The sequence below is a fragment of the Petaurus breviceps genome, unplaced genomic scaffold (assembly GCF_028583685.1).
Source record: "Petaurus breviceps papuanus isolate PSGF00001 unplaced genomic scaffold, PetGlider_PUasm1.0 214, whole genome shotgun sequence".
In the NCBI taxonomy this organism is placed as follows: domain Eukaryota; kingdom Metazoa; phylum Chordata; class Mammalia; order Diprotodontia; family Petauridae; genus Petaurus; species Petaurus breviceps.
Genome location: NW_027185863.1, coordinates 8,936,238 through 8,955,276, shown reverse-complemented (window position 1 = coordinate 8,955,276; position 19,039 = coordinate 8,936,238). Strand labels below are relative to the sequence as shown.

The following is a 19,039-nucleotide window of genomic DNA, read 5'->3' as shown; positions in this document are numbered from 1 at the left end:
ATACTGTAGTGGTTTGCAATTTCCGTCTCCAGCTCATTTAACAAACAGGCAAACAGGGTTAAGTGACTTGCCTAGGGTCACACAGCTAGTAAGTATCTGAGGCTGGATTTGAATTCAGATGGGGCACAGCACTCTATCCACTGTATCAACCAATTGCCCGTGGGTATACATACATACATACATACATGCAACATAATTAACAGCAATGTTGTTCTTCATATCTAAGTCTAATGGAATTAGATTTATAAACATTTGTTACGTACCTCCTCTATGCAAAGTACTGTGTTAAAAGATGAAAAAGAATCTGACTTTCAAGTCAATTATAGTCTAATAAATATAGATTATATAATATATATAAATATATAAAATATAAAAATATAAATAAAAGTGAATAAGACAAATACAGAAATAAATATGATAAAAGTCAGAATGTGATTAGGGCAGAGAGAAAACACAAGGAAAGAAATGTCCCTTTAGGCTTCAGGGAAGAAGTGGTAGCTTCAAGAAAGAGAAGGATTTCAATGACTGACCCTCTGAAAGAATCCCAGAATCTGAGGGTTGGAGGGGACCGAAGTGACTGCAGTCCAACCCCACCATAACACACAGTTTGTGGTAAGCAATTGCATGAAGGAAAGGGAAGACAGGGGCTCTGAGAAAAGTTATTGAGTTCAGTTTGGTTGAGCGTGTAAAGGGGAACAGAGTGAAAGAAGTCTAGAAAGGTAACGTGGAGCTAGATAGATGGAGAGAACCTGAAATGCTATAGCAGTATGTACCTGATTCTACAGGCAAGAGGAGGAGCCAATGAAGGAGTCGGACTAAAGGAGTAATCAGGTCACTGGTGCTCTGAAACATTATATTAGCAGATGAATGGAGGATGGATTAGAGCAGGCCTGCTTTACATTCTCTACATTTTTTGGGGGGGAGCCCAAAAACCTTTAGCAGGCACAAGCAGCCCTATGTTGTGCAGGCCTGCCCTAAGGGAACTTCACTTTGTCAGTTTTGCTGAGGGATTTGCATTTTTCCTGACCCCTTGAAATCCTTCAACAATCTGCAAAGCAGCACTTAGGCCATAAGCAGCCCTCCATGCTGTGCAAACAATATGCACCTGCACTAACAGTGACAATCATCAGGGTAGCATGTTTTTCAAGTTCTTTTTTTAAGTAACAAATATTTACTGAGTACCTCCTGGGAAAATCACGTAACTTCCCCCAACTGCAGTGAATTTCTGTCAAGTAAGGAAGTTGGACTAGATTTCTAATGTCCTTTCCAGTTCTATTATTCCGTGACTCCTTGGCTACCATGTTCAGCCATCTGATAATTGGGGAAAAGAGCTATACTCATCCAGTTAGTAACACCAAACTGCTCACCTAAGAGTACACTGAACAACTGGCTAAATCACGGATATAAAAGGAGAATTCGAATGTCTACCTCCTCTACTCTAAAGAACACTGGTTCTGGAGTCAGAAGACATGCATTCAAATCCTGCCTCAGATGCATACAACTGCATGATCCTGAGCAAGTCATTTTACCATGTATAACGCCAATGTGATATTCACAGAGCCTACGGCAGTTATAAATACACTGGTGTAGTTGTGAATCACAAAAAGTCACAGACTCTCCACATGGAGGACAGAACCAATACCAGAAAGCCAAATTCATCATAATAACCACGAAGTTGGTACACATAACCAATGCAGTGGAATACCAACATTCCCAAGCCTTCCCTCCGTCAGGCCTTCAAAACAAAACAGGCAAGAATGCCCCTCTCGCACTCATGCTAGCTGCTCAGTCTCCATGCTGCTTGTTCCCAGCAGTTCTGGCTCTCTCTCTCTTGGGCTCCTTCCTGCTCCACCCTTCCGGCAAGTTCCTCCTCACCCCACCCCCACCCCATGGGCTCCATGTGATTACCTTTGGTCTATTAACATGACCATTACACCATGCTGTGCTTTGGTTTCTTCATCTGTGAAGGGGGGGAATTGGGTGAAATGGACTTGAGTCCCTTCCAGCCCTAGAACTAGTATTCTATATTTCCATGACTAGCCCTGGAATTAATGGGTCATAAGATCAACAAGATGATGGATTAGTCAATTTCTAAAACTTTTCAATCTTCCAATATTCCCCATAGGAATTATACATAATATATATAATAATTACAGTTCAATCCACAGGAAAGGATGACAGAACTCCAGAAAAGGTAAAATCCTTTTGAATGAACACTGGAGAACTCTGATACTTAAGGACCTTGAATAGATAATTAATTTATGAAATTATGAAATAGGGGAAGGCATACCTGGTTCTTTATGCATTTGCCAGGAAAGAATATTATTGGCAACAGGAAATGAGGTGGCAATCACATTCAACTAAACACAGTGACTATGGGGGAAAAATGCCCAGAAAGAGACAAGCGATGAAAGAGATAGATGGCAGAATGAAGACAGGGAATGGGATGGTGAAGGAAGGCAGCCTGGGGAGGAGGGTCGAGAGGGAGAGAGGCAGAGAATGTAACTCACCTAACCATGGATTAAAGTTGGGAGCACTGGGAGGTATGAACGTGATGGACAGGGAAGAGAGCTAGGCTGGTGGAGCCAGGGCAGAGTGAGAATTTGATGTCTCATCTTTTATAGAACTTTGTCAGGGCACACCCACTCCTGTACCACCTTGGGGTTAGTTCATTGACATATGCAAATTCTCTCAAAGTTACTGGTAAAACTTCAAAGTCAGGGGCGGCCAGGTGGCTCAGCGAGTAAGAACACCGGCTCCAGTGTCGGGATGACCTGGGATCAAATCCGGGCTCAGATACTTATTACCCACCCAGAAACACCTAGCCGTGTAACCTTGAGCAAGTTACTTAACCCCGATTGCTTTAAAAAAATAAAAAAAAAACTTCAAAGTTAGCACCTTTTTCATGTCCTGCTGGTCTAGAGCTGTGGAGAGCTGTATTTTGTCTGGAATTTACATATGATAGGATGGAACTTAGACAATCAGCACCGAGATGATTTCTCCTGATTTGACACATATTACTAAGATGTGAATTTCAATTAATATATGATACAATTTGCAAAATGTGCTACTTTAATCTTTGGGACAGTTTGTACATGACTTCTAGCTCCCTCTTTGCAATCTTATTTCCTATTTTTGCTACTTTAAACTTAATATACCAACTAAAAGTGGGAGTGGTCAGGTGGACCAGAACAAAATACATTTTTAACACGTTCCTCTCCAACAACCACTAATCTGTGCAGCTGTACTAGCAGTGAGTACATGTATACTCAGAAACATGCACCTTAGGCCCTTGAGATCCTTTGCTACTTCACTGACTCCATCCAAACACCTCATCATCCACTTGGGTGCTGATTTTTCCCATTCACAGGAAAAAATAGGGTAAAGAATCATGTGACCAGGGCAGCTAGGTGGCACTGTGAATAGAGCAGCGGTCCTGGAGTCAGGAGGACCTGAGTTCAAATACTGCCCCTGACACTTAACACTTACTAACTGTGTGACCTTGGGCAAATCACTTAACCCCAATTGCCTAGCCTTCCCCCCTCCAAAAAAAAATAATCAGGTGACCTTAAAACAGGATGCACAGAGATAATGTAAGGATCATAGGTCTCCCAAATGAATATAACAAATTAAAAAACCTTAATGCCATAATACATATGGAAATATATAAGAAAACAATCTAGAACTTCTGGATATAGACAAGAAGGCATCAATCAAGACAATCTACAGATCAACATCAGACAAAAAAGTGAATCAAACTCCAATTTACATACTGGTTAAATTTAACAACCTCAATGAAAACAATAAATTTTACAAGCAGTCTAGAAACAGACCTTCAAAAATTACAGAAATCTAGGTTTGCTGTTATTCAGTTGTTTCAGCTGTGTCTGCCTCTTTGTGATCCCATTTGAGGTTTTCTTGGCAAAGATACTAGACTTGCTCAGGATCACAAAGCTAGTAAGTATGTGAGGCCAAATTTGAACTCAGGTCTTCCTGACCACAGGCCTAGAACTCTACCAACCCTCCTAGCTGCCCCAAAATTTAAGTAACAAAGGACTATTTCAAAGTCAGAAGAAATCACACCAAAAAAAAAAAAACCAGTGGTATAATGTAGTCTGGAAAGCAAAGGATCTTAATCTAGAACCCAAAAGGAAATGACTCTGCAAAACCAAGTCCAGTCATCAATGAAAAAAAAAAGAGATGGGACATTGAACAAATGAGGGGCATTTAAAACATTCCTACTAAAGAGGAAGAACAACAGCAAGAAGAAAAAGAAAAGAAGGAAGGAAGGAAGGAAGGAAGGAAGGAAGGAAGGAAGGAAGGAAGGAAGGAAGGAAGGAAGGAAGGAGGGAGGGAGGGAGGGAGGAAGGAAGGAAGAAAGGGAAAGAGAAAGAAAGAGAAAAGAAGAGAAAAAAGAAAAGAAAGGGAGAAAGGAAGGAAAAGAAAATAGAATTGAAAAAATATTTTACTTGCAAATATCCCCAAAGAGGCACAAGAAAAGTAACTTAAGTATGTTGTATTGTTGTTGTTCAGGCATGTCTGCCTCTTTGTGACCCCATTTGGGCTTTTCTTGGCAAAGAAAATTAAGCATGTGCCCATCAATTGGGGAATGGCTGAACAAGTTGTGGTATATGCATGTTATAGAATACTATTTTCCTATAAGAAACGAGCAGGAGATGGACTTCATATTTACCTGGAGAGGCTTATACAAACGGATGCTGAGTGAGAAGAGTAGAGCCAGGAGGAATTTGTACAAAATTACAGACACAACATATGTGTGATGACCAACTTTGATAAATTGGACTCTTCTCAGCAATCCAGCATCATAAGTCATCCCCAAAAGACTCATGATGGAGAGAGATGTTTACATTCAGAGGAAGAAATGAGTTTGAACCCAGATCGAAGCAAACTACCTGCTCTTTTTTTTTCTTGTTTGGTTTTGTTTCCTTTTTCACATTGTTCATTCCATCTGATACAATCCTTCTTTATAACCTGACTAATACCTAATGTGAAAATATTTGCAGATATTATACTTGATTGTATGCTGCCATGGGGGAAAAGGGGGGAGGAAAAGAAAATTTGAAACTCAAGAAATTGTGGTAATGAATCTTGTAAACTAAAAGTAAACAAATTAATAAAGACCGAAAAAAAAGGAAAGAAAGAAAAAAAAGACACTGGAGTAGTTTGCCATTTCCTTTGCCAGCTCTTTTTACAGATGAAAAAAAAAACCAGATAAAGTGATTTGCCCAGGGTCACACAGCTGGTCAGTGTCTGAGGCTGGATTTTAACTCAGGAATATGAGTCTTCCTGATTACAAGCTTAGTGTTTTATCCACTGCATCACCTAGTAAAAAAAGAATGAAAGAAATTTTTTCATATTTAGTGGTTATTTGGGGGTTTTAAAAGGAGAGATTGACTTGTGAAATAAATGAAGAGCTAAGATCATTCAAAGGACTTTTCTTTAAAGGTCACAAAGATTTAAGTGGAACCTAAAGATCAGGAGAAGCAAACATATGAAATAAAACACCATGGACTAAATCCTTGATCCCTCCTACAGGGATCCCAGAAAGAAGTTGCAGAGTAGAAGGTATATAAATAGGAAGAGACAAAGATAAAGATAGAGGACAAAAGGGAACAGGTATTGTACCCCTGCAAAATTCATGGGTAAACAATGAAGAGATGTGGTGATTCCTATAGTTTAATGTCAAGAATAAGGGATATGGGAGAGTGAAAGAAGTGACACAGGGAAAGGCTGAGACTGGGAGACTAGAAAGAAAGGTTTCACCAGAAAGGGGAATATGCCCTGTTGAAGAGGATTCCCATGGGGGGGGGGGGGAGTCTATGATGGGAGAAAGGAACATCATGGCAGAGCTTAGTCTGAGGGAATTTGTACATTGGGAGGGCACCTTTTCCAAGAGAGCCGTGTCCCTCCGTGAGCAGCACCCCACTGAAGGAAAAGAGAGATGTCAGTTATTAAGGATATCTAGCACTCATAATAATGGCGGAAGAAATGGAATCAGATATAATATGATCTTTGGGAAGGGTATTGATAATTCTGAAGGCAAAAAATAATTGGGAAACAAGGTTACTTTTGCCATCTGGCACTGCTTCCAGTTGATTTTGCTTTCCTCCTGAATTATTTCTAAGAAGGAAGTCAAGCAAGATGAAGCAAGATCTACAAGTAACAATACAGTTACTATTTAGAAGATGAAGTTCAAACCTGGTACTTCAGAAGCTTTAACCCAGTGAAAGTAACAGAAAGAATAAAGAAGAAACAAATAAGTGTATGGCCCACAAAGCAGAAAATAAAATTCAGAAGAGAATGGAAGGGAAAAAGAAATAATGAAGAGAATGAAACAAAGAAAAACTTGACAGAAAATGGCACAGTAAAAGAAAAGAAAGATTTTGGAGAGAAAGGGAAAATTTTGAACCAATTAACAGAGTGGAGAAAGACAAGGTACCAAGAGGGAAAGAAACAAATAAATAAATAAAAATAATTTGTAATTAAAGTAAAACCTAGTAACTTGGAAAAGAGTAGACAAAGGAGAATGGGGAAAGGGAACAGAGCTTTTGAAAATCAATTAACATCAACGTGATTTAAGCAAAACTAAATCAGGGACAAATTACTGACTTAAAAAAAGGAAGCAAATTTTAAAAATTAATACTAAAGAAACAAATGGGAGAAAACAAAAGCCTAACAAAACTTCAAATGTGAATGGGTTAAATAATCTAGTAAAATGAGAATGACAATGGTTAAGAAAACAAAAACCAGAAACACAATGCATACAAGAAACCATCAAAAAAGTAAGAGACACAGAATAAAAATGAAAGATTGTAACTATGTATTAGGTGACTCTAAAAAACATACGCACACACAAAACAGTCCAGGCGTGTAATCATGTTGCCTGACAAAAATAAAAATTCACAGTATTAATAAAGATGAAAAAAACTATATTATGCTTAAAGAAACCATAGACAGTGAGACAACATATTAAATATGTACATCAAATGGCAGGTCTAAACTCACAAAGGAAAAATTAATTTAATTACAAAAAATATATGGATAGCAACATGATAAAAATAGGAGACAATGTTTCTCTCTTAGAATTGGACAAATCTAACAGATAAACATAAAGGAAATATGGAACTTCATTTGAAGATCATATGAGGTAATGTATGTACAACAGGCAAAGCACTATATAAATATCACCTGTTTTTCATTGATCATTACAAAAAATTAAGCTGTTAATTAGATGACAGAGAGAAAAAAGTTATCTTTTGGAGGCATCTTAAAGTCTCAGTATCTGAGTTTCTTTACAAGGATTTTGATAATTTCTTAATTTTATAGTACTGGACCCATGATTTAAGGTGTTCAACAATATCTAAATGAACAGTTTTGACTTTTTGAATTTAAACAGTGATAGGAGAGAAAGAGAACTTCGGAGAATAGACAGAGAAAACAGATCCTTTCAAGAAAGACTTGCAAACTGTCTGCCTTGGTATCAATTTCCAAGATGGTGTGAAGCCTGGGAAATAGAAGAAAACTTCAGTGACGCCGTAACTGAAATCCCACAAGCATGTTGCTGCTCTTACTTAGTGGTAAGCTCTGCGAGTGTTGTTTTCTTTTCATTTTTACTTATATTTTTGTAAATATAAAATATTTATATTTTTACATATAATATATACTGATATATAATATGATACAGTAATGTCATATATTTCTATTTTATTAATATCATATTTATGTGAAGTTTCTATTTTACTTCAACCAGATTCATCAAGTGTGTATAGTCAATCAACATCTCTGTAAGCATCTTATATATAAGCATCTTATAGTTATCCCACCCAGGAACAAGCATTTATAAAACTTGTTAAAGTTTAATATTGAAATGCTTAACAGAATATTTATAATCATAATGTATAGATATGTCCACATTTTTTCAGACATTTTTCTCGGGTGGAAGGAAGGAATAAATGCATGGCTTGCTGCAATGAGATATCTTTGCATGGACACACAAATACTTGCAAAATACTTTAGAGTTATATGACCCAAAAGAGACTCAAAGTGGATATGTTACTAATAATCTATGTCCACAAAGGCTAAGAAAAATGGTGATTTAGATATCTTATTCATATTTTTGAGACTCCCTTCATATTCCAATTTCAACTGAAGAAAAATGGGTGAAGGGCAGCTTAGATTATTTTAATTGGCTTTATTCACAGCAATCATGCTCTTTATAAAGCTGCATAACCTGCTACTTCACTTTGCCTATCTACATACATGGCCAGACCTTTTTATGAGACCTTGGTTTAACATTTGAAATTCAGATTGCATAGGGAAAGTGCTTGCATTTCAGAGTACAATAAAAGGCCAAATAACAAGTGTTCATAGTACTCACAAGTTCTTTCACAGCCTAAGCGCTGCTCTCTCTAAGTTAGATATGTTCAAAGTACCAGTTCCTCTCACAGGCTCCTGGGATAATTTTTATACTGCTATTGCAATCTTATGGGTCTGAAAAAATTGTCATTTATGAAGGTGCTCAGTTTGTAACTAAGGAATTACTGTGGCATTAGGAAAATTTAATTTTCAGGCATTCTACATTGCTACATTAAGAACAGTTCATTAGCAATCTCTAAAAACCCCGTGTACTATGTATTCAAGTCCTCAAACTGCATACATTAGAAAGTTAAGATCTTTAGTTATCTGGCCAAGAGCTCCATATATTGATAGTGAAGAATTAGTCCCTATTGGTACTAATAACAAATGTGTTTGTTTCAGCTGAAGTGAAGGTGATGCTTTTTTTCTTTGCTGGCACTTGAGCAGGATTCTCTTGCTTTGCCTGTGCTTGGATCTGGGTCACAGGTCCTATGGTGAGTAGGAGTGCTAGCATGGCAGAACTTATGCAGTGGTGGAGAGGGAATCCTCCTCATACTTCCGAAGCAGAAAAAGAGTGTTTGTGGTCACTCACAGACTAGAGCACAGGTCAGGAGAGGAGTAAAGACCTTTCCTTTTATCATACCACTTTGGAAGAAATGAAAACTTACAGGTCCCTAGAAATATCTCTGAAAACAGTTCACAAAACCCCTGAAGCTTGGGACAGTACACCCTCTACACTGGAAGCAGAGTTCTACCTAAACAAAGAATTAAAAAAACAAGTAATTGCTGGGGAAATGAGTAAACAGCAGGGGGGAAAGGGAGACCTCATATTATAGAATCTTACTTTGGTGACAAAGAAGATCAAAACATAAAACCAGAAGAAGACCACAAAGTCAAAGTTCCTACATCCAAAGCTTCCAAGACAAATATGACTTGATTGCAGGCCATGGAAGAGCTCAAAAAGGATTTTGAAAATCAAGTAAGAGAAGTAGAAGGGGGGCTGCTAGGTGGCACAGTGAATAGATCCCTGGAGTCAGGAGGACCTAAGTTCAAATCTGGCCTCAGACACTTAACACAAAAACTAGCCTTGTGACCTTGTTGACCTTGTTGACTAAGTCAACCCCAATTACCCTACTTTCCTCCCCTCCAAAAAACAGCAAAAAAAAGAAGTAGAGGGAAAATTGGGGAGAGAAATAAGTCATAAATCATGAAAAATTAGTTAACAGCTTGCTAAAAGAGGCCCAAAAAAGTACCGAAGAAAATAACACCTAAAAATAAACTAACCCAAATGGTAAAAGAGATCCAAAAAGCCAATGAGGAGAAGAATGCCTTAAAAAAACAGAATTGGTTAAATGTAAAAGGAGGTCCCAAAGCTCATTGAAGAAAATAATTCCTTAAAAGTTAGAATGGAGCAAATGGAAGCTAATAACTCTATGAGAAATCAAGAAATTATGAAACAAAACCAAAAGAATGACAAAAATAGAAGACAATGTGAAATATGTCATTGGAAAAACAATTGACCTGGAAAACAGATCCAGGAGAGATAATTTAAAAATTATTGGACTACCTGGAAACCATAATAAAAAAAGGCTGAATGTCACCTTTCAAAAAATGAACTGCCCTGATGTTCTGGAACCAGAGGGTAAAATAGAAATTGAGTTAGTCTACTGATTACCTCCTGAAATATCCCAAAAGGAAAATTTCTGGAAATATTATAGCCAAATTATAGAGTTTCTAGGTAAAGAAGAAAATATTACAAGCAGTCAGAAAGAAACAATTCAAGTATTGTGGAAACACAATCAGGACAACACAAGATTTAGCAGCTTCTACATTAAGAGATCAGAGGACTTGGAATACGATATTCCAGAGGTCAAAGGAGCTAGGATTAAAACTAAGAATCACCTAACCAACAAAACTGAGTAAAGTCTTTCAGGGGGAAAAAGGGATATTCAATGAAATAGAAGGCTTTCTGGCATTCTTGATGAAAAGACTAGAGCTGAACAGAAAATTTGACTTTCAAATACAAGACTCAAGAGATGCATGAAAAGGTAAAAAGGAAAGAGAAATCATAAGAAACTTATTAAAGTTAAACTGTTTACAATCCTACATGGAAAGATGATATTTGTAACTCATGAGACCTTTCTCAGTATTAGGGTAGTTGGAGGGAATCTATCTATCTATCTATCTATCTATCTATCTATCTATCTATCTATCTATCTATCTATCTATCCCTATTTATATCTATAGATATGTATAGAAAGAGAAAGAGACAGAGAGTTAGTTGAATATGAAGGGATGATATCTAAAAAATAAAATTAAGGGGTGAGAGGAATGTATTGGGAGAGGGACAAAAGGAGAGATAGAATGGGGTAAAATATATCACATAAAAGAGGAAAGAAAAAGCTTTTATAGTGGAAGGGAAGAGGGGGAAGGTAAAAGGAAATGAGTGAACCTTATTCTCACTGGATTTAGATTAAGGAGGGAATAACATACACACTCAATTGGGTATGGAAATCTATCTTACCCTACAGGAAAGTAGGGGGGAAAGAGATAAGAGAGGGAGACATGAGAGAAAGGAGGGCAGATTGGGGGAAGGGGTAATCAGAATACACACTATCTTGGGGTGAGGAGAGGGGAGAGAGGGGAAAAAAATTGGAACTCAAAATCTTGGGGAAGTGAATGTTGAAAACTAAAAATAAATAATTTTATTTTAAAATGTAACCATAAAAAAGAAGAAATGATGAGCAGGTGGACTTCAAAAAAACCTGGAAAGATTTATATGAACCGATGCTCAGTGAAATGAGCAGAAGCATTGTACAAACAAAGCCAATGTAACCAAGATTAAGAGGGAGGTGGGAAATTGGGAAAGAATTTTTACAACCTATGTCTCTGATAATGGACTCATTTCTAAAATATACAGAGAATTGAGTCAAATCTATAAGAATACAAGTTATCCCCCAATTGATAAATGGTCAAAGAATATGAACAGGCAGTTTTCAGAGGAAGAAATTAAAGATGTCTATAAGCATATGAAGAAATGCTCTAAATCATTATTGATTAGAGAAATGCAAATCAAAACAACTCTGAGATACCACATCTCACCAGTCAGGTTGGCTAAGATGACAAAACAGGAAAATGACAAAATGCTGGAGAGGATGCGGGCAAATTGGAACACTAATGCATTGCTGGTGGAGTTGTGAACTGATCCAACCTTTCTGGAGAGCAATCTGGAATTATGCCCAAAGGGCTATAAACAATTTCATACCCTTTGACCCAACAATACTTTCTTGTTTGATTTTGTTTCCTTTTTACCATTTTTCATTCCATCTGATACAATCCGTCTTTATAACCTGACTAATGTCTAATGTGAAAGTATTTGCAGATCCTATACTTGATTGTATGCTATCATGGGGGGGAGGGGAAAGAGGAGGGAGGGAAAGAAAATTTGAAACTCAAGGAATTGTGGAATTGAACTTTGTAAACTAAAAGTAAACAAACAGATTAATAAAGAAAAAAAAGAAATGAGCAGAAGCAGAACATTGTACACAATAACAGCCACATTGTGTGATGACTGAACTTGATAGACTTAGCTCTTCTCAGCAATGCAAGGATCTAAGACAATTCGAAAAGACTCATAATGGAAAATGCTATCCACATCCAGAGAAAGAACTGGGGAGTCTGAGTGCAGATGGAAGCATACTATTTGCTCCCCTTTTCTTTTGTTGTTTTCTTTCTTCTTTCTCATGGTTCCTCCCATTAATTCTAATTCTTCTTTACATCATGACTAATGTGAAAATGTTTAATATGAATGTATAAGGAGAGCCTATATCAGATTGCATGTCATCTTGGGGAGAGGAGAGGAAAGGGTAGGGGAGATAAATTCAAAACTCAAAATATGATGGAAGTGAATATTAAAAACTAAAAGTTAATTATATATATATATATATATATGTAAAGAAAAATGCTATTTCCTTGTCATCACAAGAACCCAATGCTTTTAGTTGATGTATGCATTTTATGGTTACACTTGATGGAGGAAAAACAAGAACCATTCATTTGCCCCTTCTCATTCAGTTATATTATTAGAACTCTATAAATTCCATCAGAAGGTAAGTGATTACAATTCTTATTTTCCTACAGATATCTGCTTCTAAATTAAAGCTATCTATAGTCATATGAAAAAATGCCTTAAATTACTATTCATTAGAGAAATGCAAATCAAAATAACTCATCACAACCATCAGATTGGCTAACATGACCAAATAGGAAAATGATTATGTTCAGAAGATGTGGGAAAACTGGAACACTAATGCATTGTTGGTGGAGTTGTGAACTGATCGAACTATTCTAGAGAGCAATTTGGAATTATGCCCAAAGGGCTACAAAACTGTGCATGCCCTTTGACCCAGCAATATCACTTCTAGGTCTGTATCCCAAAGAGATCATAAAAATGGAAAAAGGATCCATATTTACAAAAATATTTATAGCAACTCTTTTTGTGGTGGCCAAGAATTTGAAATTGAGGAAATGCCCATCAATTGGGAATGGCTGAACAAGTTGTGGTATATGAATGTAATGGAATACTATTGTTCCATAAGAAATGATGAGGAGGCAGACTCCAGAAAAACCCAGAAAGACTGACATGAATTGATGCTGAGTGAAGTGAGCAGAACCAGGAGAACACTGTACACAATAACAGCAACATTGTATGATGACAGACTTAGCTCTTCTCAGCAATGCAAGGATCTAAGACAATTCCAAGACTTATGACAGAAAATGCCGCCCACATCCAGAGAAAGAAGAAAATATGGAGTCTGGAAAGACTGGAGCATACTATTTGTTCTCTCTTTTTCTTCTTTCTTGTGGCTTTTCTGTAACATGACTAATGTGGAAATGTTTCATATATGTGTGTACATACAGATAGATAGATAGTATATATTTTATATCAGATTGCACACCATCTTGGGGAGGGGAGAGGAGAGGAAGGGAGAAAAATTTAGAACTCAAAATCTTATAGAAGTCAATGTTGAAAACTAAAAATAAATTTGAGAACAGGAAAAAAAAGGACATCTGCTTCCTATTTGTGCCAGCTGAAACCTTACATTGAGAAATGTTATGAGTATTTTCCTTCTCTATTTTAAGGGAAGGACTTTAATTCTCTATTCCTTTCACAACTATCCCACACTCCACCCCTAATTCCCAGGTTAGTGATTAATTAATTCTCATTCAGTTCGACAGACATCTATTAAAAATGACAGCAATTGCTCTTATATTGGAATATTTGCCAAGGAATACCACAAGATTCTTCAGTGAAGACAAATACCTCAATTACCTGAGACCTTCAGTTAACTGGAATTTTAACTTTTAGGGGAAAAGGGATACATTATGAGAAAATAGGCTTTCCCCAATTATTTAATAACCAAATTACAGACATCTTCCATCAAGATTTCAATAGGGATTTAATTCAAACTTCTGTGTCTATAACATAGTACAACAACTGTTGATACTTAAAGTAGTCTTTCTAATGAAAAATCCCTCAAAGAGTATAATCTTAAATATTCAATTATACAGGGTATCCCAAAAGTCTTGGTGCAGTTTTAAGTTTTAATAGCCTAGTAACTCTAACAGCTTAAAATTTCACTAAGACTTTTGGGATACCCCATATTTATAACAGTGGGTTTATTAGGCAAAAATGCATATTAAATATATTTCAGAAAGAGCCTTAAAAATAGATTTGAAGTTTTCTGCTTAAACCTAGGTTAAAAAATCTATTATATAAAATAATCTAATTTACTAAACATTCTGACTAAATCAAGAAAAGTATATTTCTAACATATACCTTTTTGTTACAGCATGAAATAAGACCAACGAGGATGGCACCAAGGAAAAGACTACTAAAGCTTAAGCAAAGAAAGGTGGAAGACTGGGATAGCGATGTGGATGATGAAGTAACATCTGAAGATATCAAGCAGAAACAAGATGATATGAATGAGAGTAACATGGAAGATAAAACAAAAATATCCACACCAAAAAAAGAGGAAGACATGATGAAAAAGCTAGTAAAAGAGGAAGAAAAGAAAAAATATGAATTAAATCAAGAAGAAATAGAACAGATTGGGTCTAGGCTGTTGGAGGATGTAAAATCAAGAGTGGCAAAGTTGGAAGTAGAGTTAGAAACAGAGAGTAAAATGCTGCAGGAAGTAAAGACAATGATCAAAATGAAAGAAGAAGAAGCAGGTCAGCTGTGGAAGAAGGAATCAAAAACAAAAAAGACCATTCTGAAAGAAAAGGAGGGTAAAGAGTCTAAATCTGGGGAGGACATAGTGTCTAAACCAATAGAGGACACAGAGTCTAAACCAATAGAGGATACAGAGTCTAAACCAATAGAGGACACAGAGCTTAAACCAATGGAAGACACAGAGTCTAAACCAGTCGAGGATACAGAGCCTAAACCAAAGGAGGAAAAAGAAGAAATACCAAGATTGACCATTGTGGAAATAAAGAAGGAAATAGAGTCTAAACCAAAGGAGGAAACAGAAACAAAAAGAGTGACATTGCAAGAACCAGAGAAAGAATTAGAGAATAAACCACCAGAGGGAGAAGAGGTAGTAATCAATGTAGAAGTGAAAGAGGAAGAGGCAGAGAGTGTGCCGTTAGAAGGAAAAGACTCCCAGCCACCCGAAACTTCCCCAGAGGAGCAAAAGGATGTTTCCCAAACACCGTAAAGTCCACTCCTTTGTGTGAAATTGGAGACCAAGAGGAAAAGCAAGGGACTATCAGCAGTGTGCAGTGTTCAGTGTTCTCATGCTAACTGCAGCTGTTAAATAGGGAGTGGAAATGTGGGGTATAGGTATGAATACTGTGGCTTTTAAAGACGGAGCAGCCTAGTGATTCAGCAAAGCTATTTTTGCCATTTTCTGGGATGGTGCCCGTGCCCCAAATGGAATAAGTTGTTCAAGATAATACAAGGAACACAATGGATTTTGAATGAGATCATTTTGTCTTTTGCTTCTGAACTTTACTAGTTTTTCAGTTGAGGATTTGTTTATGATGACTGGATGTCCAAGAAAGACAAACAACACAACAAAAAATTCCTTCCTTCAAAAACAAACCAAAAAACACTCTCCTAGAAAGCATTCCAGTTGGGTCCTTAACCAGTATCTAAATAAATTAAAGCTACCTAATATAACAAAACCATAGTCCTACTCTAAAAGTAGAAGAGGGTACTTTGGATTTTTTTGGAGGGGGGAAGGCAGGGCAATTGGGGTTAAGTGACTTGCCCAAGGTCACATGGCTAGTAAGTGTTAAGTGACTGAGGTCAGATTTGAACTTGGGTCCTCCTGAATCCAGAGCTGGTGCTCTATTCATTGCACCACCTAGCCGCCCCAAGGTACGTTGGATTTTTTAAAAAATTAATCAGATTATGTCAATGGCAAGGTATGTTACTACCTCACAGGATCTTTGATTTCATCTATGTGGGCATTCCTCTAGTGGTACAAACTATACCTATTTATGCCTTCTCATCCTATACAATGCTTGTCCATGTCTGCTGGTCTCAGCATCCCAAATTATGTGGGTCTCCAGATGATAATATAACCCCACTTTTGAGCAGTGGAGGAGTCCTCATTACTTTAGAGCAGCGGAGTTCCCACTCCCCCAGGAATGCCCCAGAAAAGGGACACAATGACAGTAGGACCATGTTGGGTTTGAGTGATGGACTGGGGATGGAGAAAAAAGGGTGGAAACTAACATGGGAATGGTCCATTCATCCCTAAAGTAGATACTTTGTCTCACTTCCTCCTCTATCAGCTCATTGCCATGGAGAGAAAGTGCTCTTCCTCTTGTGGAGGAGCTCTGTGGGGAGGAAGTTTGGGGGATGGGGGAGGGTGTGAAGGAAGGATAGAGATTCAGTTCTGAGGCTCTAGTTAAGAGGACCTGGGTTCTATACCTGATGTATGTTGCTTCATGTCTTTCCATTGCACTTCCCTTGTCTGTAAAATGAGGAGCTTGAACTATATTATCTTCAAATCTTACAAATATCCTCCCAAAATGTGATTTCATAGCTTTCCTTAGCATAGTAATAACTGTGGAGAAAGTTATGTTTTCCTTATGTCTGATATAAATCTCATGCCATGCCATTTTAGCTCAAACTTTCTTGTTCTGTACCCAGGGGAGATGGAAAAGGAAAAAACAGAACAAGTCACATTCTTTTGCCTAAGAGCATGCCCATAAGACCAGCATAAATCCCTTTGCTTAAGACTAGCATAAATCCCTTCTTGGCTTTATCTTCTTGAGGGAATGATTCCAATTCCTTTAACCTTCCCCTAGAGTTCTCATTTCCAAACCTTAAAATCAAGGTGAGAATCTCCAACTGGAGTTACCTGCAATGAAGCTGCATCTTAGTAGGCTCAGTCTGCAGGAGATGAAAATCCCACATGGTCCATAAAATCATTGAAAATCCCTTAAATCACCCATAAAGTATGATGTTTTAAAAAAAAGTTTTAACTAGAAAGGGGATAGAGTGCCTTTTTTAAAGGGGGTGGGTTGGAGTCTATATCAGATTGCAGTAAGATCTGAGCTGTTTGGCATGGAAACAAATTAAAAGTAAGTTTATTTTTTACTACAGGTAAATGCATTGATCTAGAGAGAAGCAGGAAGCAGAATTTCTATTCAAATTGAGTAAAAAAACAGGAAAAAAAAACATAGTTACTGGGAAAACTGACCATTAGGGTGAAAATACTCTTAGGAAGGACTTCATACTTCAATGTGACTATAATTAGAGGATGATTTCTAAAAAGAATTTCCTGTTCTTGCTTCACCCCAAGGCAAGAAAGTCAAAGTGAGCACAGCAGGGACATTCTACCAGGATCAGGAAGCCAGATCTAGATTTAGAGAGAGAGCATGACTCTTGTGGTTAGAGCCCTAGATTTAAAGTCAGGAAGACCTAAGTTTAAAACCCGGATCAGACATTTATGAGTTGTGTGACTCTGAGCAAGTTATTTAACCTCTCTGATCCTCAGTTTCCCCAATTTTTAAAAATGGAGATAATAGTACCTCCTAACAGGATTGTCCTGAGGCAATTATATGATGAAGATGAGATTATAGAATCACACTAGGTCTGGGGAGGGGTAAGATGCTCATATTATGAGAGACTGAGAAATGATACTGACTAAAAAAAAAAGATTTATGTCTCCCATCTCGTGTTCACTCTGAGGCATTTGTGAATTAAATACAAATAGTGCAATGGCTAGGGATATTTACTGTCATACACTAAACTGTGCTCTCTCTCTCTCTCTCTCTCTCTCTCTCTATCTATCTATCTATCTATCTATCTATCTCTCTCACACACACACATACAATACAGTTGAATTCATAACGTGACTCCATTATGTACCCTTTTTAGTAACAGAATTCAAAATTGTCCACAATATTCTCATTAAGAAACTGACTGGATCATTGCTGAGCATACTGAGAGAAAGCTTCTTGATTACTACTTTAGATTCTCTTTTGTATACTCCTTTGTACTATGGTTGCATTTTTAATTATAGCATTGCATTGTTGTGCATAGGCAGCTTTTTATTGACTAAGACTGCTTGATCTTTTCTCTAACCTCCTTTCACAAAACTAGTCCCTAATTATTAAGGTCTGTGTTTTCATAACACTGGTAAACTGCTTCAAAGAAGCTATTTAAAGCATTAAATAATTTCTCCCACCCAACCATCAGTACCATAAGGTTATCAATTGCTCTTTTTTTCCCACCAGCTCAATGTCTTCTGGAAAATGTTTTTGGGGTTTTTTTTTATTCCATAAGGATCCATGAGGATAAAATCTGACCTGCTGGATAAATTCAGCTTTGAAGATATGTGAAAGAAACAAATGGCTAGGTTTTTTTGTTGTTGTTTTTTAGGTACAGAGTTTATCTCCAGACCCAAACCAAAGCTTTATAGTCATGCGTCTATCCAATTCTTTATGCAGTGGTAAGACTTGAGCCTGCCAGAAAAACAAAAATTCATCATCTTTGAAAGTGTCACCCAAAAGTCACATTTAACATTCACTCAGACTTTGCTTTTTTTTTTTCTTGCCACATGGGAGTGCGGACAAAGGTCCTTGGAGATTATGCCCAAGCCCCAAAATGAGAATAAAAGGAGAAAGCAAAAAATACTGCCTTTGTATCTAAAGAGCATATAGTAAAACTCTTCTGGATACAAAGAGGTATACACAATCCAATGAGTGAAGAAAATAATCCCAGAATGTAATAGGCTGGGTACTAGATACTCTTGAAAGTCTCCTCCAGCTCTGAAGGTATATGCCCAATGTGTGCTTCTAATCTGAAAGGATGGTAGCTGAAACCTAGGTCTCCTAGGCTAGGCATAAAAGGTATCATTTAGGAGAAAGAACCCAGGATCCAAATCCAATTAAGGAAGGTAGAATTGAATCATCACTGCTTCCTGCCTGTGGGACTTCTCTTCTCCCACAGCTTCCTCAACTATAAAATGAGGGGCTTGGACCAGATAACTTCTAATATCCTTCTGAATCTTATGCTGCTGCTCAGAAAAAAGCTTGATTAACAAGATACCCAATGAAACTGAATAAGGGTTGACTGTAGGATGGGAAGAAGAATCCTACAGGCAGGGGTGACCTGGAGTCAGCTCTTATTGTTCAG

General features: G+C 37.3%; 1 protein-coding gene across 1 annotated transcript in view; it reads left to right on the top strand.

Annotated features, from left to right (window-relative positions):
- Positions 1–15,517, top strand: part of CFAP97D2 (CFAP97 domain containing 2) — a 54,695-nt gene extending 39,178 nt beyond the window's left edge. Inside the window, exons 5-6 of the mRNA XM_069093949.1 lie at positions 7,418–7,598; positions 14,229–15,517. Coding sequence (XP_068950050.1) covers positions 7,418–7,598; positions 14,229–15,101 — 1,054 coding nt within the window. The 3' untranslated portion in view covers positions 15,102–15,517. The remainder of the gene's footprint in view (positions 1–7,417; positions 7,599–14,228) is intronic.
- Positions 15,518–19,039: the final 3,522 nt, after the last annotated feature.